Source organism: Rhineura floridana, chromosome 4 (genome assembly GCF_030035675.1).
Source record: "Rhineura floridana isolate rRhiFlo1 chromosome 4, rRhiFlo1.hap2, whole genome shotgun sequence".
Lineage (NCBI taxonomy): Eukaryota > Metazoa > Chordata > Lepidosauria > Squamata > Rhineuridae > Rhineura > Rhineura floridana.
The window spans coordinates 53,060,987-53,084,256 of record NC_084483.1 but is presented as its reverse complement, the minus strand read 5'-3'; the positions used below and the strand labels follow the sequence as shown (position 1 = coordinate 53,084,256).

Below are 23,270 nucleotides of genomic sequence, written 5' to 3'. Positions count from 1 at the left end.
AAACCGCTCTGGAGAAAACTGAGGAAGTGGCTGCGGCTCTGAAGCCTACTGCATCTGCCTCAAAGCTCCTGTGAAGAGCCCCTTCGACTCGCTTGTCGCACTGGTCCTTAGCCCCTCCCTCCCCTTCTGTTGGGATCACTGCAGAGCTAGCAAGAGCAGCAATAGGCAGGTCCACTGTGGGAAAACGCAGTCTTGCCATGATCCTGTCGGCAAAGACGTAATGTTTCTTTGCCCACTTGCCGGATGGCTTTGGTTTGCATGGGGATGACCATTCAGCATCCCACACGTCATCAAACGCCTGGGGAAAGGGAACTGAAACCTGCTTAGTGTCCATGGAGGGGAAGGCCTTTTTTGCACCTGCCGAGGCTGACTGAGTGGGTGCATCGCCTCCCGCCTCAGCCTCTGGCAGTTGTAGCACTCTGCGGGCCTTGGAAAGGAGCGGCTGAAAAACCTCTGGAGCAAAGAGTCTGGGTTGCATCTGGGTGACTTCTATTTCCTCACCCGAAAGCTCCCCCTCTTCCCTGTCCTGCTCAAGTAGTTCTTCAGAATCTGATAGTACCACCTGTGGCACAGGAGCCTGCCTGGGCGACTGTGCCTGTGCCTGCCGATCCCGAACCATTGAGGATGAGGGACCTGCATGAGTCTGTGGGGAGGAACGCCTTGCTACCCCCCCAAACGCGCTATGACTCAGGTGCTCCTTGTCACCCCTGGGTGCATCCTTAGCCGGCTCACTGTGTAAAATGTAGGAGGGTGGGGGCGAGCCCCCCCGCCTCATGTCTTGATTGGAAAGGGAAGAGGACCTGGAGTGGCTGTCTCTTAAAGATGAGCTGCCATGCCTGTCCTCCCTGCTGGAGGCTGTGGAGTAGGATAAGCGCCTCCGCTTTCCCCTGTGGGGACACTTCCTCAAATGTTTGCGCTTCTTACTTTTACGTGCGTGTGAGAGAGAGCCACTGACTTCAGAAGCAATGAGCTCTTTAACCCAGGTCATAAATTTGGGAAACAGAGTGGGGGGGGGAAAACATCCATACCTTCATCTAGGAGATTCATCCCCCCGCTGTCTACGCTCTGGGACGGAGAGAAGACTGATTGCTGTGAGTCCTCTAGGTCCCTTGCCTCCCCCACGTGGCAGGGCTCTTGGCGGGAAGGCGAAGAGGAAGCGGGTGAGGCCATAATATGGCGGCCTTGACTCCCTGACGCTGAGGGAAAAGCGCGGGAATCACTTTACAGGCGAGCCGCGTTAGCGGGCGCCGCTCAACCCCCTGCTGAGACGTTCTCCCACGACGAGGCAAGCCTTTGGTGAAGTGGGGGGGGGGGAGCCAGGAGCCGCGATCCCGCTGAACGCGAGGGTTGCAGAAACGCGGCTCCGCGGAGCGAGGCGACAGACTCCCGTCTGGGCGGCTGCTGCTCTGCTGGTATGCTGCAGCTAGCCGCGCTCCGCCCTTCTTCGGCCTCCTTTCCGACGCCTGTGAACCCAGCCGGGTTCAGCCTAGCCTCACAAACCCCAGCCCCACGGAGTGAAGGTAGGGAAGGAGAAGGAAACAGGCAGGGAGGAATAAAACCAACGTAAGGAGATGAGAAAATTAGCATAAGAAAAAACGCTAAGAGGAAGAATCAGAAAGCGAAAGAAAGAAGCTCTAATAGAGAGGAGAGATTAACTCTAGACCTTCACTGACCGCAGGCAGGGCCGGTCTGGGGAGAGGGACGACTCCTCCCACAGGAGAGGCTACAAAGAAGCTTAGAGACCCTGCCTGTCACGACCAGTAGGAGGAGTCATCTCTACTGAGGAATGTCCTCCAGCACTATCTAGCAAATTGTGGCTTTAAAAAAATTAATCAAGGAACATTTAAGCATCAGATCAGGAAAAAACTATTAACACCTTACATTTCCAGAACCAGAACAAATTTGTTTTTACCTTTGTCCCAGAGGCTTTTATTTTTTCAACATATTCCCAAACAGTCTGAGGTGATATCCTGCCACCTATTTGGATACTATCTGGCAAATCCTATGGAAGGGAAAAAAAATCTCTATTGTAAAATAATAGTTGCTCTTAAAATTCACAATATGCTATTAAAACATCTTAAAGAAATTAGCACAGAGAAGTACTGCTATGAAATTATACTTTCATGGCTAAACTAATCAGTATCACTCTCACTGTTCATAACAGAAGAGGCACATGACTTCAAATGCAGAGTGAAGGAGGGGGGAGAATATAGGGTTGTATCCAATGTTAATCCTACTCAAAGTAGACTCATTGAAATGAATGATAATGACTAACTCACAACCATTAATTTCAATGGGTCTATTCCAACAGAACTTCACTGGACACAACCCGTATTTTCCACTGCTCCAATGCATAGGAATTTATAAAAACAATACCAATGAATGAGCCAGAAAAAAGTACAGAATGTTGGGCTGAGATCTGGGTTTAAATTGCTAACACATCTACTGATGTATCATCACAGGAAGAATAGACATGAGGGCTGGAAGAATCTGCTCAACAAAATGTTATGACCCAAACCTTCCTTAAAAAGAATAAACAACATTTCTAAGTTTTTAAACATATTGCATTCAGACTACTATATTCAAAATGTAATTGTTCATAATAAAAAGAAATCTTAGAAAATTCTCCAAGGAAAGTGATAATGCTATTGAGTGTATACATATTACCTCTGTTAAACTTTCAAAAGAGCCAGATATCGGATAAGCCTTGATAACGAACTTTGCAACTGATGGCATGTTGATAAAGCCTTTCCAAATGAAGTTCAGACGAGCTAGAAATAGTGTTTCACTTTCTACAGTGCCAGGCGTTTCTGATCTGAAGGACAAGAATAGAAAAAACAGTAACTACAAAACAGTCTAGTCTGCTGGGAGGGGATGGGGAAGAAGGGAACAGGACAGCAGCTGGGACAACAAGAAATATATGCACAATTACTAGCAATCAAAGTATGTTTTCATCTTTGCTACATATCTGACCAATATTTGGTTAGAATCACCAAAACAGATTATAACAAAGAAAAAAACCCATCAATATTTTAAAATAATCACAATAAGCATCTCAGTTCTTCAATGTCTCCTTTGTGTAACTGAATACACACAATGGTTTAGTAAGCCACTTTAAAAGTACACTTGAAAGCTGCTCTTTTTGTTGTTGTTACATTTATGCACTGCCTGTCTTCAATGGTGGAATTCAAGGCAGTGTACATTGCGGGGTGGTGTCTTCCCAGGTGTCCTCCCATCCAGGCATTGAACAGAATCATAAGAACATAAGAAGAGCCTGCTGGATCAGGCCAGTGGCCCATCTAGTCCAGCATCCTGTTCTCACAGTGGCCAACCAGGTGCCTGGGGGAAGCCCACAAGCAGGACCCAAGTGCAAGAACACTCTCCCCTCCTGAGGCTTCCGGCAACTGGTTTTCAGAAGCATGCTGCCTCTGACTAGGCTGGCAGAGCACAGCCATCATGGCTAGTAGCCATTGATAGCCCTGTCCTCCATGAATTTGTCTAATCTTCTTTTAAAGCCGTCCAAGCTGGTGGCCATTACTGCATCTTGTGGGAGCAAATTCCATAGTTTAACTATGCGCTGAGTAAAGAAGTACTTCCTTTTGTCTGTCCTGAATCTTCCAACATTCAGTTTCTGAACAAGATCACTCCTCCTAAGGGTATGAATCCAGCCAAAGTTCCTTAGGATAACTGCAGTGGTTTTCCCACAAAAGTTACAGTTTTAGGGAAGGAATCACTTTCTCTCTCCAGGTGTCTCGTGAGCAATTGATCTGAAAATTGTAGACATGAGAAAGGTCCCCCTGGGTATGAAACATGCCAGGTTGGAGACAAATAGTGCAAGGGGTATTTTCAGGGAGGACTGCAACCTGCAGAAAGGGACATACTTCTAAGTAGGTATGTACAGGATGCACTATAACTAAGTATATTATGGTCACTCAGTCAATTCTCTCTGAAAACTATAACAGCTTTTAAAAAACACTTCTGTCTGAAACATTCCACTATCAGTCCTTATCTATGGAATGTGCCCTTCCTGTCAAGGGAATACAGAACCTTATTGCAATCTATGTATCCGTACAGTAATTTTCACATTTATGCATTTCACTCACTTATAATACTAAGTAGGTACTGTCAAGAACACCTGGTTTGTTAAGGCTGTTAACTAAAATGGTTCTGTGGCAAGGAATTGTGGGGGAACATCTTGCCTGAACTGGGGCCTCTGGAAGGCCCCGAGACTCAGTTTTCACTGCTGAACTCAGTTAATTAGGCAATAAGAACACTTGCTTATCAGACTGGTACCTCATGGCCATAGGCCTGAGACGGCTGGAGAAGCAAGCGATCATTAGGCACGAAAGCTCTGGAAGATTTCATCATCAGAAAGCCCCGACTGGCTAATTAATTCCTGACTGTTGCTGGGCTTTTCCCCACAGAAATAGAACTAAGATTCTGGGTCTTTGTTCCCCAATGTTCCTTGGTGTTACTTGATGTTGGGGTTCCATCTTCCATCTGATATCCAGGATATACATCTCTATGGAGATCTGGAACCATGAAGTTATTCTGCCTATCTTCCTATCATGCGTGAATATAAAATAGGCTAGACAGATTTGTTATTTTTGTCTGTGACTTGAACTCTCTGAACTCTGTATTTTATCCAACCCTTGAGGTGTTTGGTTTAAGAAATTATTTTGCTGCTACATTTTTGCACTTGTATTTTCTTCTAATAAAGCTTCCTCTTATTTACCAGTGTGTGTTCATTTCAGGGGGAATTTGGCTCTGAATCCAGCACCTTGGCCATTTAGCCACAGACTACCGTATAGTTGGGTATTTTGCCTTAAGGATCCAAGACAATGAGTGCATCCTTGGCTCTTGTCTTTTTGAATCCTTGGCAGGTCTATTTCTGGCACTTTGGGTTTCCCCTTGGCCCAGAGTGGGTGACCAGGTTTAAGAGGTGGTGGCAGTCTACTTACCTTGCAGGGTTGGTGTTGGTTTAACTCAGCCCTGGTAAGGGAGGCACAGATTGTGCCTGGCCAGGATCCATTGCCCTGGGCTTGGGAGTTGACCCCCCCAGTGAGAATTCTTGACAAGTACAAGAGCCATAATTCTTTGTGACTAGTAACAATCACAAAAGTATTACCTAGAGCTTGAAGTAGAGGCAAGTGCTGGATTCTGCAATTCTTTGTCTTCCTCTAATAATTCTGAAGCTAAAATGTTTGTTGTTGAAGAAAGTGCATCCGCTATGCTTTCAGCTTCATTGTCTGATGGTTTACGGGCAACTCCAACTGATACTTTCACATGTTTCCCAGAAAGGTCATCACTAGGTGGCGCCATTCGACCTTGAAAGGACAAGTTAGAAAGTGCCACTGTTTAAAGTACATATTATACCAGGCCAGCAAAAAAAAATCTGATCATTACAACTACAATTCTAGCTATAATGCTTAAAATCCTGTTGATTGAAATTAAACACAGAGGCGTTGTATATTTCTATAATTTGTCAAATGATTCAACCATTTTCGGAGAATTATTAACAAGAACACAGATTTTCTAGAGAAACACAAAAGTCTTTATTTGGATGCAAAACTAAACCATAGTTCAACATTATGAGAACAAATCGCAGGAAGCCTTGGGCTGGCACACTCCCTCCCATTCCCTCCAGTACAGCTCGGAGAAGTTCAGAGTTTTTTCCTTCCATTTTAGATTAACCACATTTTGTTGTGTCATCTGACCCAAGATAAGCTACAGTTAATCCTAACTGCTGTTAGTTGAAAGAAGCCAACTTCAAACCATAGTTTAGGAAGTTGTCTTATTTCAACTAACTATACTTAAGATTAATCACAGAGTTCGGACAAAATGCTAAACTGTGGTTAATGTAAAATGGAAGCTTCCAATCTCCTCCTCACAGCCATGTTAGAGCAGAGGGGAAGTTGGGAAGCATGAAAGCCCAAGACTCACTGAGATGCATTCTCCTAATGCTAAACAACAGTTTGGCACATTTTATCAGAATGCACCCAAATCTGATAACACTCACACTAGAGAAAAAGAAATTGATAATTAAGTCCTTTATAAGAGGGGCATCAGGGATCCACAAATTTTGATTGGCCTTGGTGATCATTGAGCCTGCTCTCCCTGAACCTGGGGAAGGGACTGAGTCTCCTAATCTGAGGGAGACATGGAGGGTGGTGACAGTTGTGGCTCCCCATCTGTGGAATATGTTCCTCAGTGAAGTCCACCTGGTGCCTTCACTGACATTGTTTTGGCCCCAAGCAAACACCTTTTCCCCCAGGGATTTGATAGACTGAGATGGTGTTGTTTTGTATTAGTGTGCTGCCAAAACTTTCTGTGGCTGTATGGGGGTGGTTGTCATTATTTACAATTTGTTTTTATTGTATGGTATATTTACTTTTGTTTTTATATTGTAAAGCACTTCAGAGAACAAGCAGCTAATAAATCTATTAAATCATCATCACCTCCTCTGACATTATGTCGCACTTTGGAGGCAACAAGTGCCTCTAAGATCTATCCCACTTCTCTCCCAAAGATAGTATCTGGGGAAGAAGGGGATCACATATCCAAGCTGTGCTCAAAATGAGCCTGGAACTAAGGGTAGAAGCAGAGTGAATCTCTGACATCACACTACATGCTATAAAAAAGGATAGGTACCCATGTCTGACTAGGACAAGAGAGACCCAGGTTCAAATCCCCACTCAGCCATAAAACTCAGCAGGTGACCTTGGACCAGTCACTCTCTCTGCCGAACACCACCATATTGTTGTAAGGATACAGTGGGGAGCAGGGGGAAACTCATTAGACAGTTTATCAGACTATGCAGCTCCCATTGCTTGTCACAAAAATTAAGATATATGCCACCTTTATCAGGAGTTGTGAGTTAAAAGGACTATACCACACACAGGGAACCTGTGGCTCTCCTGATGTTGTGGGCTGCAACTCCCATCACTCCCCACTGGAATGGCCAATCGTCAGGGACGATGGGAGATGTAGTCCAACAACCTTTCAAGGGCCAAAGGTTCTCCACTCCTAAATCAAGCAGCAATTGATTCAGTTATTATAAAAACTGAATTAAAAACATTTATAGAAGGAAAAGCTGGTTCATACTACCTATGCAAATTTTACAGTTTAGATCAAACAGATGGTTTTTATGTTGATTTGTTGTATCGGAAGCAGCAGATTCATCCACTTCTTTATCTTTTTCAGTCTCCTCTATCTTCTCCACAGTCTTAACTGGAGGAGGAGGTTCCTACACATGGGGAGACAAACAATCTGTTAATTAGTTTTGTTTTATATTGACTCACAACTTAACTATTGGAGTCACTACATACACAAGGCCTAGTTCACATACAAAGCTAAGCCACACCATGGCTTAAGGTAAGAAGGTTCGCAAAGGTCACAACCACTGTATCCGTCCTCAGTACTGCTGCTTCTGTGCTATATGGACTAAGTCATGGTTTGGCTCAGCTGTTACATCCAACCCTTGGCCTCATGGTTTGTCTCATTCCAGACAAACCACATATTGTAACCAAGGTTTGTTCTTGGGTTACTGCTTGCAGTGTGCCTGGGGGAGAAAAAAACACAAATCCAGGTTTGGACATAATGCTAATGCAAACCATGGCTACGTTCTGGGTACCATGGCAACTGCAGGACTGGGGAAGGAACACAGCAGCTGCAATCTTCACTCCAAGAACTCACACATTTGCTTATTCTTGCTAAGCAATGTTTGGCTTAACATTACATGAGAATGGATCATACTAACTCTGAAAGTTAAGAGGACAGTCAATGTTATGTGGTAGCAGAGTTTCATTCAATGCACACACATATTTTTTACTTGTATACTCTGGTTACCTCCACTGAAATGAACTGCCTGCATAAGAGATGATGTCCCTCTGCAAAGCACCTCACAGATCTCAGAACTGGAGCAAGTTAATCAAAATCAAGGTGCATTATACATGTTACCATATTGTTTAGGGCCACTAGACAAAAGGAAAATATATTTTAATGGAATCAGTGAGTTTTAAATGCATGTACAACACCTTATTTCATAACAAAACCAAATATTTTTGTCATTTTACCTGAATTTCCATTGGTGCTTCTTGCTCTTTTACTGGAGTTTCACTCTCAATTTCTATTTCTCCTTTATGAGTAATTTTTGTAATTGGTCGCCTTTCAACTTCTCTTTGCTCTTTTTCAATCATTTCAATTGTCTATCAAGAAACAACAAAGAACAGATTAGATAGACCTACAAAAACCTGTAAGAACACCACCAGGAGGCGGCCTAAAATGAGGGTGAGGAACCTGCGGTCCTCCAAATGTTGCTGGATGGCAATTCCTATAATCCCTGAACATTGGCCATGGTAGCTGGTGCTGATGAGAATTGTAGTCCAACAACATCTGAAAGGCAACAGGTTCACCACCCCTGCCCTAAAAGATGAAACCCTAAGTTAAAGAAGATAAAATTCACATTTGAGAAATGAAAACTAGATTCTTGCTTCTTCAGTAGATATTTAGCATGACTGATAGAAGATACAGGGAGAGCAACAGCTGGAAATGGGGAAGGTGTTGCAATAATTGCATGAATACAACAAATAGGAATCTATAGGGATCCTTGCAATTTACAGGCCTGCCCATCAATTAAGAACATTTTATTAGCCCTTCACTACTTTGTACCAGTCATAAAAATTAACTTTTTTATGATTAAGGTCATATTTTCAAAAAACGTTTAGTTGCGTCTTAGATAAATTCACACTGGACTTGTTAAAACATTATCAGCCACTTAAGATTCACACACTGTGGCTAATCTTTAAAGAAATAAGCCACTAGACTTCAGATGATGAAGAAGAATGAGAGGAACAGAACCAGTGGAAAATCTTGCCAACCATAACCACCACTTGGAGGCAGAGGTAGACTTTTTAAAAAACAATTCCACACATAAAGCTCTCACTCATCTACACTTCTTTTTTAAGAAGGCACCATTGGTACTCACCTGAAAGGTGTTTCTGAGGCGCACTAAGACACCACCAAGTGAGTTATCATCCACCAATAGCTTGAAGAGGCAGAAAAAAAAGTCAGAGCTCCAGGTTACTTCTGGGAAACTCCTCCCTCTGAAGCCTCAGGTTTACTTTCTGACCAAGCTTGATTTCAACTTTAAAATACATTCATACTTTTCCCATTCACACTTTAATATTAGTATACAAATTAGTATCTATTTACAGTATCAACACATGACTCCCCGCAAAACTCCACAAGTATATAACATTTTCTTTTCTGTAGTGATCAATCAGCGAAGGGTGGGCCTTGGTAGTGTTCTAGTGCCCCTCAGAAACACATTACAGGTGAGTACCATCAGTACCTTCTCAAGTGGCATTAGGACACCACCAAATGGGATATTCTAAAGCTGACCCTTTGGTTCCTGGGCAGGACTATCTGATTATTTGTCAGGTAAAACATGCTAGAGGACCCGTCTGCGAAAGGTGGCCTTTGTTGAAGCAAACATGTCTATTTCAGGGTGTTTAATGAATGAGAATGGATTAGCCCATGCTGCTGCTCTGTATTAGAGCATTTGTGACCAGTGCCACTGTTGTCACTGCTGCTCTAGTTGAATGGGCCACTACCCCTGCAGGGGGTGTTAACCTTTTGAGATGTGTATGCCATAGCGATGCAAGCCCTTAACCACCTGTACAGAGTGGATGAGGATAACTTCTGTCCCATAAACAATGGGTGAAAGGAGCAAACAAGGACTCTGATTTCCGAAATGGACCTGTCTGAGAGGTATAGACTTATAATGCTCTAGGGAAATCTAGAGAGTTCCATACATGCTCAGAAAAGTGTTTAGGATCTGGGCAAAAGGTAGGCAGGACTGATTCCTGCTGAGCATGAAAGGCTGAACTGACCTTTGGCATAAATGCTGGGTCTGTGCAGAGTACCCAGGTTTTTATTGTTGTTATCATTTGTTTTTTGATACTCTTCTTGCTGATCTAACGGTCACTAAGAAATCAATACTGTTGATAAGAGTTTTATTTCTGATACTCTTCTTGCTGATGTAATGGCCACTAAGAAATTGATTAGCAGGATGTCCTTCAAAGGAAGGATGCTGCAACACTGTCAGTACTGTGTGTAAATTCCAAGTTGGGAATGTATGCTGTACTGGAGGACTCGTAAGCACTGATGTGAGCGCTGATGCTTGTCTTCTCAGCATATTCAATTTTAGTCTTAATTCATCTTATAAGAAGGCCAGTACCTTTGGGAGGCCCACTTTTGAGGCATGTTTCTTTTTCTTCTCACACCAAGATACAAACTTTTCCCATGTGCATATTATGAACAGTTTTCTTGGGACTAGCATTGTTATCACCACTTCTAGTGCTAATCCTGCCTTCAGCAGATATCGCTGTTCAACTTCCAGGCAGTTAGTCTTAGCCATTCCAGTTCTGGATGAATAATTGAGCCGTGTGTCAGCAGAGCCTTGATTACTGGAAAGGTCCAAGATGGGTCTCCTGCTAGTTGTACAATCTCTGAAAACCACAGTCTCCTGGGCCAAAATGGTGCTATTAGGACTACTAATGCTCTCTGTTGTTGCACCCTCTTTAGTACCCATGCTATAAGAGGCACTGGCAGGGAAGCATACAGCAGACCCTCAGGCCATGGGACAATTTAGTGCATTGTGCCTTCTGCCTGTGGGGAATGGAATCTTGTGTAGAACCTTTTCAGTTAATGTTTCTTGTCTGATGGGAAAAGGTCCATCCTCATCTTCCCAAAACACTGTTGTACTTTCCTGAAGATGTGTTTGTTGAGATGCCATTCCCCAGGCATTAATTTCTTGCAGCTCAGCCAATCTGCTTGCACACTGTCTGTTTCCTGTACATGGTCTGTGACCAATGATTCCAAGTTCCTCTCCACCCATGCCAGTAGTAGAATTGTTTCCGCCTGGAGAGCTCCCAATCTTGTGCCTCCTTGCTTATTTATACATGCTTTCATTGTAGTGTTGTCCGTTTGAATCAGCCCATTCTTTGGTCCCAGGGCTGGAACAAAGTGACATAATGCTAACCTTGCTGTTCTTAATTTCAGCCAGTTTATGCTCTGGCTGGCCTCCATTTGGGTCCAGGAGCCTTACACTGCCTAGCTTCTGCAGTGTGCTCCCCATCCAGTGAGAATGACATCTGTTGTTATAGTTTCCATCACAGGCTCCCTTAAGGCAATGCCCTGGATAAGTTGTTCCTGGATAAGTTGCCTGCGCTGCTTGCATGTGATGAGTGCCTGGAAGGGTAATAGTGTCCATTGCAAAGATCTGATCTGAAACCTTGCCCCTAGTGTTACCTATAATGTTGATACTAGCATTCTTAACAATTTGGCTAAAATCATTAAATCTCCAAGGATTTCTTTACCATGCTTTATTAATTCCTAGGATAGCAAAATTGTTTCTTTCTTGGTGTCTATTTGTACCCTAAGCATTGTAGACTCCACATTAGGTGGAGTGCAGATGACTGTCCTTTGTGTTTATCAGGAATCCATAATCTTTCAAGTTAGCTTATGTGATGTTCAGATGTTGGAACACCTCCTGAAGGGATGGTGCTTGGATTAGAATGTTGAGGTATGAGTACAGGTATACATCATGAAGATGAGCCACAAGTGTCACCAATATCTTTGTGAACACCTTCAGAGCTGAGGCCAGTCCAAAGGGCATTGCCTTGTACTGGAATGTTGATCTGCACAGGAACTGATGGTGTTCTGGATGCATGGGCACATGTAGATATGCTTCTGTTAGGTCTATGGAAGCTAGGTAGTCTTGAGGTTGAAGTGCTTCTTGAATGGAGTTCAATGTTTCCATTCTGAACTTTCAATACATTACAAATCAATACCGACATCCATGCACCCCCATTTTTTGGAATGATAAAGAGCAGAGAATAGACACCTGAAAATCTCTGTTCCGGCAGCACATATTCTATTGCTGCTATCTCCAACAGGTGCTCTATCATTGTTGACATTAGCTTCTGCTTCGCTTCACTTGATTCTTGTGTAAAAGAGATGAGATTAACCTGCTCGGGGGTCTGAATTAAAATTCTTGTATCTGTGACATATCGCTTCTTCCACCCACTTGTCTGAAACCGTGGATTCCCATCTGTGGTAGATGTTCATCAGCCTTCCCCTCAACTGATGGTTGAAGTCAGAAGTTCTCTTGATTTTCCACTTCTTGTGGTGAAGTTGTTGGAGAATCTATTGTTTGGAGTTGGTGGATTTCTATTCTGCTGAAACCTTGGTCGTCCCCAGGCTTGTCTATACAGTCTATAATCTCAAGTTCTGGTCCCAAATCTTGTAGCATGAAAGGGCTGATATGGTTGAAAATGTCTTTGTACCCATTTATTGTCCTCCTTCTGATCTGTATTGGGCATTGCTTTCTTTCTGTCTTTGGTCTTGACCAATACCGTCTCCAGCATTTGGTCCCCTAATAGCTTCTTACCGTCAAACAGCATTGTCGAAAGGATCAGGGGGGAGCTTGGGTCTGCCTCCCAATGGCACAGCCATACTAGTCTTCTGACCAGTATTTCTGTGGTTATGGCTCTGGATGCAAACTGTGTTGCATCCACAGATGCGTCTGCTATTAAGATTGTTGCCCTCGCAACCTTGAGGCAGGTCTTTCTCAGTTGATCTGAATCTTGATTCGGCTCTGCCAAGATGTCCCCTCTCCATAATTTGGCTGCTCTTGCAAACCTGATGCTGTGCAAGATGCTCTTAAGGCCAATGCCGTGCTTTGTGTACTTTCTTTAGTGTAATGTTCAGTCTGCGTTCAATCACATCTTTCAGTTGACTGTCCCCTTCTTTGGAAAGGTAATTTTTTTACACCAAAGCTGAAATAGGCTTGTCTGCATCCGGTACCTTCAGCTGATCCATTATTTCCTGTTCTACTATATAGTATATAACTGCATATGACAATGATCTCTTGGATTGTAATGGTGCTTGCCATTCTGGTTTTATTACCTTCTTAAGAGGTTTGGCACCTTCACTGCCTTCCCAATCTCCTTTCGTTCTGGCAAAACTGTAGCCACCCTGGCTGACACGATTGGTGTAGATTCTGGTTCCAAACCTATTACATCCCCTGTTGTCATGGCTTTCACAAACATTGGCCAGAAATGCGCATCCTGAAAAAGTTGTGTGGAAACTTTTTCATCCACATCTGGATCATCATTCCATTCAGCAATTTCCATGTCTCAGAGATTGGTACGCATTTCGTCCTCCCATTCTCTGTCACCTAAGGATGGATGTCCTGCTCTTTGTTCTGTTGAATTCACTCCCGCTTGACTCCAGATATTGTAATTCACTGGGGGAAACATTGCTGCACATTGCTAGGCTAAGCCGGTTGATCATAATTAACATTGGGCCCCGACATGTATCTTGACAGCAAATCTGATTATATCTGTGCCATTAGGGCTTCTTTAAGGTGTGATATTAACTTAACCATCATCCAAGTCTATGCTCCAACAGGAAACGCAGAAGAGGAGGAATTGGAGAGATTTTACGCAGAAGTACAGGGAAGAAATTGATCACACACCAAACCAAAATGTGCTGATAATCATGGGGGACTGGAATACAAAAGTAGGGAACAGAGAAGAACTAGGACTTGTGGGGAAATGGGGCTTGGAGAGAGAAATGAAGCAGGAGAAAGACTTACTGAATTCTGTGAAGCCAGAATTGTTTCTTGTGAACATTTCTGAGCAACCGAAAAGACAACTGTACACGTGGACATCACCAAATGGTCAATATAGGAATCAAATTGATTATAAAACTGGTAGCAGTTCCATACTTTCTACAAAAACAAGACCAGGAGCAGACTGCGATACAGATCATGAACTGGTCGTATCGAAAATCAGAGTAAAGCTAAAGAAGAACAAAGCAATCATAACGCCAAAATACAATTTATATAACATCCCAGAAAAATATAAAGATCAAATAAGGAACAGATTTGAAGCTTTAAATTTAGTTGACAGAGAACCAGACGAACTATGGAATGAAGTCAGAGACATGATCAGGGAAGAATCCAAAAAGATACCTCTAGTTAAAAAGAGAGGAAGACCTCAATGGATGACTGAAGAAACTCTTCAAATGGTTAAAGAGAGAAAGAAAGCAAAAGCAGACAGAAATATGGTCAGAACCCTAAATGCAACAATACAGTGACTAGTACGAAGAGACAGAGAACTATTACAATAGTTATTGTATAGCAACAGAAGAGGACAACAAAAAGGGAAGAACAAGAACCCTATTCCAAAAGATTAGAGAAATGAAAAGGAAATTTAAACCAAGAGTAGGGATGTTGAATTATCAACAGGGGAACACACTGACTGACTGAGATGAAATAAAAGGAAGATGGAAGCAATACACTGAAGAACTCTATAAAAGAGATGCCAGGATGACAGATTCATTCAAGAAGAAACTGTATGATGAAGAACCAGAATTTTTAGAATGTGAGGTGGAAGCTGCTCTTAAAATACTTGGAAGAAACAAATCACCAGGAACAGATGGCATACCAATAGAATTGCTATGTTACTGAGACTGAATCTGTCCAAATTTTGACAAATATCTGTCAAGAAATATGGAAAACTAAACAATGGCCCACAGACTAGAAGCATTCAATATACATCCCAATTCCAAAGAAAGTGGATCCCAGGGAATGCAGTAATTATCGAACTATTGCCTTAATATCCCATGCAAGTAAAGTAATGCTCAAGATTCTACAACAAAGGCACTTACCATATATGGAGCGAGAAATGCCAGACGTCCAAGCTGGATTTAGAAAGGGAAGAGGCACCAGAGATCATATCGCAAACATATGTTGGATAATGGAACGGACCAAGGAATTTCAGAAGAAAATCACCCTGTGCTTTACAGATTACAGCAAAGCCTTTTGACTGTGTAGGAAGGTTGGGAGATATTGACTTGATGTTCGATGGGGTGAGACTGCCCCTAAAGGACCAGATCCGCAGCCTTGGGGTTGTTCTTGATTCCAAGCTGTCCATGGAGGCTCAGATTTCGGTGGTGAGTCGGGCAGCTTGGTATCAATTACACCTCATACGTAGACTGCAACCATACCTTCCTGTTCATCAGCTCCCCCTGGTGGTACATGCCCTGGTCACCTCTCGTTTGGATTACTGTAATGCACTCTACGTGGGCTACCCTTGAAAATGGTCCGGAAATTACAACTTATACAAAATGCAGCGGCTCGACTACTTAAAAACTGTCGCTGCCGGGAGCATATCACCCCAGTGCTGTTCGACCTGCACTGGCTCCCAGTTGTTTTCCGGGCCCAATTCAAGGTGTTGGTATTAACCTTTAAATCCCTACACGGTCTCGGCCCAGTTTATCTGATGGAGCGCCTCCAACGCCACCAATTATGCCGCCCGACAAGATCAGCCACACAGGGCCTTCTCTCAGTCCCGCCAACTAAAACAACTAGGTTGGTGGGGACTAGAGAGAGGGCATTCTCAGTGGCGGCCCCCACTCTCTGGAACTCCCTCCAGTATGATCTTCGGCATGCCCCTTCCCTGAATGTATTGCGCCAGGCCTTGAAGACCTGGCTTTTCAGACAGTCCTTCGGGACTTCTGGGGAGGGTTAATCTCTATGACAAATTGCCTATTACTCTGAACTGTCATTGTGTATAGTTTTTATCGTTTGTATTGTATTATTATAATGTATTTTATTGTAACCGAGATGTATGTCGCCTAGAGTGGCCATTGGCCACATAGGCGACACATAAATTAAATTATTATTATTAATATTATTATTATTATTAGATCATGAAAACCTATGGAATGCTTTAAAAGAAATGGGGGTGCCACAGCATCTGATTGTGTTGATGCGCAACCTATACTCTGGACAAGAGGCTACTCTAAGGACAGAATATGGAGAAACCAATTGGTTCCCCATTGGAAAGGGTGTGAGACAGGGGTGTATTTTAACACCTTATTTATTTAATCTATATGCAGAACATATCATATGGAAAGCGGGATTGCACCAAGATGAAGGAGGTGTGAAATCTGGAGGGAGAAATATCAATAATTTAAGATATGCAGACAATACCATATTACTAGCAGAAACCAGTAATGATTTGAAACGGATGCTGATGAAAGTTAAAGAGGAAAGCACAAAAGCAGGACTACAGCTAAATGTCAAAAAGACTAAAGTAATGACAACAGAGGGTTTATGTAACTTTAAAGTTGACAATGAGGACATTGAACTTGTCAAGGATTATCAATACCTTGGCATAGTCATTAACCAAAATGGAGACAATAGTCAAGAAATCAGAAGAAGGCTAGGACTGGGAAGGGCAGCTATGAGAGAACTAGAAAAGATCCTCAAATGCAAAGATGTATCACTGAACTCTAAAGTCAGGATCATTCAGACCATGGTATTTCCGATCTCTATGTATGGATATGAAAGTTGGAGAGTGAAAAAAGCGGATAAGAGAAAAATCAACTCATTTGAAATGTGGTGGTGGAGGAGAGCTTTGCAGATACCATGGACTGCGAAAAAGATAATTAATTGGGTGTTAGAACAAATTAAACCAGAACTATCATTAGAAGCTAAAATGATGAAATTGTGGTTATCATACTTTAGACACATAATGAGAAGACCTGATTCACTAGAAAAGACAATAATGCTGGGAAAAACAGAAGGGAGTATAACAACAGGAAGGGCAAAGAAGAGATAGATTGATTCCATAAAGGAAGCCACAGACCTGAACTTACAAGATCTGAACAGAGTGGTTCACGACAGATGCTATTGGAGGTCAATGATTTATAGGGTCGCCATAAGTCGAAATCGACTTGAAGGTACTTAACAACAACAACAACAGTCAGGCCTAGAGATAATGACCAATTTTCCTGCTGTTGTTGTTGCATTACTTTGACTAGCTGATGCCACAGTTTTGCTGTAGTGTGTTGTTTGGCCACCGCATGCTCATATTGAGATTTCCAGCCCCATGCTGAACTTTCCTCTCCTGGCCACCCAGGGGGAGCAGTCAGAACTATACTGGGTCCAAGATATTGTAACCTTAGTTGACCACTGGGGGTAGCAAATGTAATGTTGCTCAAAGGACCCGAGTTCTCTTGCTGATTACCACTCAACTGGACACTTGAATGGGAACCTGAAATCAATGGAACTGACTTCTCTTGCTGATTACCACTCATCTGGGCCTTGAATGAGAACCTGAAGTCATTGGTATTGTATATCTGGAGCCCTAAGGGACTCTTCTTCTGATTCAAAGAGCTCTTCCAAATCTAAGGTTTATAATCTAGCCTGCTTAATTTGCCTCACTGTGCCTGGATCCTCACCCGTTTGTGCTACTGCATATGGGCTTTGGATCTTTAGTCCCTCATTTGGAGCCGCTGCAGTTTTTAAACTGGGATTTTTGTGTGGTTCTGAGGTAGCTGCCATTACAGCAACCACTGAATTGCTAGCTCCACACTCCCCTGCTGGTGGGCACTACTTTTCGCACTATGGCTGGAACCCTCAGCATGCTTGGACATTTCTTTCTCCCCTTTTCTTCCTGTTTTTGTCATGCTTGCTTTATTTACACAGAGAGGCTTTAGTCAGGGCTTTCAGTATTGACGAGCCTACCAAAGCTTTATTTGCTTCTCAGATTACTTGTCTCCACACTTCCTTCTTCAGATTTACTCTTTTAGAAAGTACCCTTTAATCTTCTAATTACTTGTAATCACCAACGCCTTGATTAGTCACCAATGACTTAACCTATTATACATATATAAATCACAGCATGAAATTTCTTTCATTAGATGCTGAAATCACAGGCAAAATTCATCAGTGGGTGCAAAGTCATTCAGGCAAGTCAATTTCATTAAGAGAATTTTAAAAATATTTTAAAAAGAGATTTTAAGAAACTGTTACTGGTTAAGGGGTATAGTACCAGTAGATTACACTATGGTGCCCTGGCATAGATAGGAATTAGAGGCTAGTTACTCCCCTCAGAGTGGTCCAAAACAGTCACACATGCACTGATTATAAATTAGGACACAGTTCACACACTCTCCCACTTTTTTAATGGACTCACGCAGAAACTCCCAACAGATTCAAAGGCCAGAAGAGCTTTAGCAAAAACTATATGTTTAATCAAGACAGGAAAAAACCAACTGAGGCTGCAGGAGGAAGAACCTCCCAGAGCTCTGACATTTTTTCTGCCTTTTCAAGCTATTGGTGAATGATAACCCACTTGCTGGTGTCCTAGGGCCACTTGTGAAACTATAGTCACAGGCAAGCTTGTGAGTAACTAGAGATTTGCAGTTGTAGAATCTTTGCCACAAGATGGAACAAAGCACTGTAAGGAGTTGGAATTATAATGGATATTCACCCCTTGGGCAACTTCAGTGACAGATTCTAGCAGTGAAATTTGCATTCAGACCTAGAATGTACAATCATTTTAGCAGCCAGAATGTGTTATTTGAGAATAAAACAAATTTTAAAGTTCAAAACCCAGAATTCCAGCAATGGTAAACTTCAGTGAAATGCCAGGTTCACAGGACAATTCACCAAATAATCCCAATGATGGGGAAAGTACAATTTGTATAGATTACCACTAGTAAGCAATTAAATTAGGCATACATGTCTGTTTTCTCTTTTCCTCCATGCAGCCAATTCTTTGGAAGCCAGTTCTTCTGGACTCATTCGTATGAGATGATCTGGAGTAACTTCACCTTTTAATACTCTTTTAAAAAGTATCTGGAAGACAACAGGCAATTAGTTATAGCTAACAAATAAAAAAAATGCTTCTAATGCAAATTCAACCATAACAGAAATTAAGCCAAGTGTCTCAGTCCCACCTGTACATAATTGTTTTATAAATTACCTTCTCTATACAGGCATACCCCGCTTTAACATTTGCAATGGGACCAGAGAGTATACTTTAAGCGAAAATAACCTTTAAGTGAAGCAATTGTCTTCACTTGTACTGCGCGCAATCACCACTAGATGGCAGCGGCGTCATGCCAATAAAGTGTATGTTATTGCGAAGCGCGCGAACGTTAAGCGGGGTATGGGGACGTATGGAGCATGTACGTTATAGCGAGGCGACGTTAAGTGGGGTATGCCTGTACAGAGTTACAGACAACTCTATAGAAATTTCATACTAATATAAATTTGCTATATTTAACATTTATGACAGTAATGGATCTATTGAAGCATTATGTTTTCAAAGTGAAGCTAAAAATATTTTTAAATTTTAATACATGTAATGTTTTAAAAAGTAATAGTGTATGTTAGCTTAAAGGACAAGCCTCCAAAAATGAAACTCGAGTGAGAGTTTTCAACAGTTGGAGACAGCATAGTGGGGTGGCGCTGCTCATCTGACCTCCAGTCAGTCATATTGCTTCTGTTTACCAGGTGGTAGAGAGGCAAGGTGGTGGTGAGGTTGGCGCAGTGCAAAAACACTGGCAGAAGCACAAGATTAATTTAATCCATGGCTCTGCACTGCACTAGCCTCCCCTCCTCCCCCTCTATCTTCCAGTAAGCAGCAGCAATACAGCCGACTAGAGTCCAGGTGAGCAACAGTGCCCACTGCACTGTCAGCTACCGGTTTTCAATGGTGGATTTTTCAACAATATTTATTGAAAATAATGAAATTCTCACAAAAAAAGATTGGAAGAGGTGCTGGTAACTCAAATTAGGTGAAAAAGATATGGATTCTTTGTACGTCAAAGATTGGATCTATATGTAATTATCGGGATTTAAACACCTTCAAAGTGTGCAAGGAATGTACATTCTCCATTGTGCACATCATTGTGCATGGAAGGCACCTGCCTGAGGCCAAGCATCCATCAACTTCTGCAACCCGCACTAGATAGGACATAGGATGTTAAACCCAACCCCCCTCCAAAAACATTGCCTTGATTTTACAAACAGAAAAGTTGAGAACACAAAGAAAATTGTTATTTAACACTCAAGTACTTTAGAGAATAAAAGAGCAACAAATAGAATGAATTCAACTGATTTCAATAAGCATGATCAAGTCTGGATCCAGTCCATTGTCTTTGGGGGCAGGTATAAACAAACATTACGAAAAAACTAGTATGCAGGACTGGAATCTTCCCAGAACACATAGAAGGTTGGAAAGGTATCAGACACATTGGATATTTCCTTGGAGGAGTTAATCAGAAGGCATAACTGAGTACTGTACCTTTCAGTAATAAAGAGAGGGAGAAGAAAGGGAACCACAAACATGATAGATTTTATTACATTAGCCCCAGCAATAAAAACAAGCACTGCTTGAAAGATTTCAGAATACATAATTTAGAAAACATCACATACATTGTTTTTCGGATCTTTCAGATTGAATATCAAGCTTCTGTATTTATTCTTATACTTGGAATCTGTGTCCCGGAAAAAAGAAAACAGTTGTTTTTCAATTTTAGTTGCAACTTTTGCTGCTCTTTCTTCAGGGATCTTCAATGTGGAGTCTGCAAGTCTGAAAAATACACACATCTTAATTTTTTTTTTCTGGGAACAACTACCACTGAAACAATTACAATGTATTTATTTAGCTCATCAGCCACACCTTTTCTCCAGGATTTCTTTAAGCGACTGCCTAACACTTTGTCTTATTTGATCAGCAGACGGTTTGGATGCAGGGGGAGTAGGTGGGTGTACATTACTGGCTGCTCCACACTTCTCCGTTTTCTTTTTCTTGACTTCCTGTTTATCCTGAACACCTACATTAAAATATAAAAGTTGCATTGTTAGATAGCTTTACTAATTTGATTTTCAAATTTCACAAGGTTGAAGAGAAGCGATTGTTCCATTGCAGGAACGTACGGGGGAGTAATTTTGAATTAACATAACTGATGGTGTTTGTATTAACAAAAAACAATTCAGAGACCAGAGGAGTCTCTGCATTATTTTATTAAAAACCAGTAAACCAAGTCCATCTCTACCTGGAGTTGGCTGAATTTACTGCACAGACAGCAAATACATTGCTAATTTGATCTTAAATACATTCATTTAAAAGTTGATTAATGTCATTTACTTCAAAGCATGAAAGCTTTAGATCATAGCCTCACAGCATGTTTTAATAACGACCTGACTTATAGGAGCCGAGTGCCAGCATGAAGTAGCAACTTGCTCTCTCTTTTCAATACAGGCACTCCAGTAAGCTGTTTCTGGCTGTCCTCCTTCACATTTTTCACTTCCAGCATCGAAAACATTATTTTAGGAATTCAACCCTTCCCTTTCTTATTAGGTTAAGCTGCATCATCCATAGCAATATTTAAAAACGAGCACTTACCTATTTTGTTCCATCTATTAACATTATATTTTAAGATGCCCTTTAAAAAATAAGCTAGTTTGAAGTTTTTATTTACCAGGTTTTGTTGTGCTTTCACTTGAACAAGAAACATTAAGAGTGTCTTTGTTCATTCTTTCATGTTTGTCTTCAGATGACCGCTGAGGAACTGCAACCATTTGTCCTGTTTTCCTCACAGGAATCTGCTGCCTTTTTTTCGTTTCAGAATCTTTGCATTCTGATACTGGTTTTCCATCACCAGATTCCTGTAATAGACGTTAGAAAGCACAAGGATTACAGTCCTTTCTTACAGAACATACATATGAGATTTAGACAAAAACAGCTGGAGAAAGGTTATACACACTGAAGTTCTACTTAATTCAACAGATTATTACATTTATGTTCTCAGAGCAGCTAACAATTTAGGCTGCAATCCAAATGCCTCACGCTGGGCTGGGGGGGTTGATTGAGCAGAGGAATCCCTTCACTCAGCTGGCCTCCCAGCTGCTGGCACCTATAGATGCTTGTGTCACTCTTCCAGCTCAGACCTCCCCCACCTGCCTGATAAATGAATGGGACACCTGTCAGTAGTATTCTCGCCAGTGGAAGGCCCTGAAATAGGACATTCTGAGGCCAGACCAGGGCTCAGCTGACCCAGAATCCACTGGATCCTCAGACGCTCTCACAGCCAGGATCAGCCAGTAGAGGACCTGATTTGGACACAATCACTAAATCTTTGTTAGAAGTATGCCTACTAGAAATAAGACACAAATATGTAAACTGTTAAAAGAGAATTGCAAATCAAGTTGCACATTAAAATACTAGAGTTAATTTCATGAGGCATGGGTACTGATCCAAAATCTCTTATTTGCTAAACAAGCTGGAACAATTAAAAATGGCTGGTCTAGTCCCAGGATATCTACAATCAGAAGTACACTTCAATATACATTATTAAAATGGTATGTTTTCTTATTAGCATTACTCCTAAGCCAATTTAGGAGTGCAGAAAAGAAGAATAAAAATGTTTGTGTGTGTTTTATGTTGGAGTAATGAAAGTAGAGTGGTTAAAGTGCATAACCACCAGACATTGTGCACATTCACCAGGCCTCATGGAGAATGTTATCATAATCCATCCATGAATAGGGAATTACGCACATTACTCAGTCAATACACATAATCTCTAATGCAGAGCTTGGAAAAGTTACTTTTTTGAACTACAGCTCCCATCAGCCTAATCCAGTGGCCATGTTGCCTAGGGCTGATGGGAGTTGTAGTTCAAAAAGGTAACTTTTCCAAGCTCTGCTAATGAGCCTTGCAAGAATATGCACATCTCAACTACATTTTATACGTTTTCCCACCAATAAGCAAAGTCTCTGGCAATGATGCAGTCTCCAAGAAACATGCATTTTTTCCCTCTCTAGATCAGAAATGTGCAATCTGTGCCCCACAGGCTGCTTCTTGCTCACTGCTTAACTTTACATGGTGTACAACATACCTTCCTACTGCTTGGCTGATCAGTGGGAAGCACAGGTAGGACTCCAGATAATTTCCTGCAATCCAGCCTCCTTTTCATCAATATCAGCTGTTACCCAATCAGCTGAGCAGCACAAGAGGAATCACAGGGAGATAAGAGTTTTGAACCTTATTCCCCCTTCCATGATGAATACAAACTCTTCCCTCATGACCATATTAAGCTTAGGAAAAAGGTTAATAGGAGCATGGTGTCAAACTATCAGACTCTCAGGGGAGGGAAAAATTAACCAGAAGGGTAACCCAGCAGAAAACAGGGCTGGGAGAGAGAAAGTATGAAATATCTCTTGTCCCATCCACTGACTTTTCTGGCCTTGCCAGAAACATAGCATTTCCAAGCCTTTAGGACTGGATGTTGGCAGGTCAGAAATGTAGCTGAAACCCGAGCCAGGAAACATCATGACTTAACCAAGCTGCAGGGCCACAGCTGCACCTGCAGCCCCAGCTGTTCATGTCAGTTGAAGC

General features: G+C 42.0%; 1 protein-coding gene across 10 annotated transcripts in view; it reads right to left on the bottom strand.

The window, feature by feature from the left end:
* The window catches only part of PHF3 (PHD finger protein 3), a 73,683-nt gene that overhangs the window by 9,181 nt on the left and 41,232 nt on the right, over positions 1-23,270 (bottom strand). For 9 of the 10 annotated variants that reach the window (XM_061623061.1, XM_061623052.1, XM_061623057.1 and 6 more), the window contains 9 exons: positions 21,355-21,541; positions 20,553-20,706; positions 20,306-20,462; positions 18,605-18,721; positions 8,076-8,207; positions 7,108-7,246; positions 5,129-5,327; positions 2,665-2,815; positions 1,913-2,002 (listed from right to left, as the gene is read on the bottom strand). In XM_061623061.1, coding sequence (XP_061479045.1) covers positions 1,913-2,002; positions 2,665-2,815; positions 5,129-5,327; positions 7,108-7,246; positions 8,076-8,207; positions 18,605-18,721; positions 20,306-20,462; positions 20,553-20,706; positions 21,355-21,541 — 1,326 coding nt within the window. The remainder of the gene's footprint in view (positions 1-1,912; positions 2,003-2,664; positions 2,816-5,128; positions 5,328-7,107; positions 7,247-8,075; positions 8,208-18,604; positions 18,722-20,305; positions 20,463-20,552; positions 20,707-21,354; positions 21,542-23,270) is intronic. The other variant, XM_061623053.1, reaches the window with a different exon arrangement.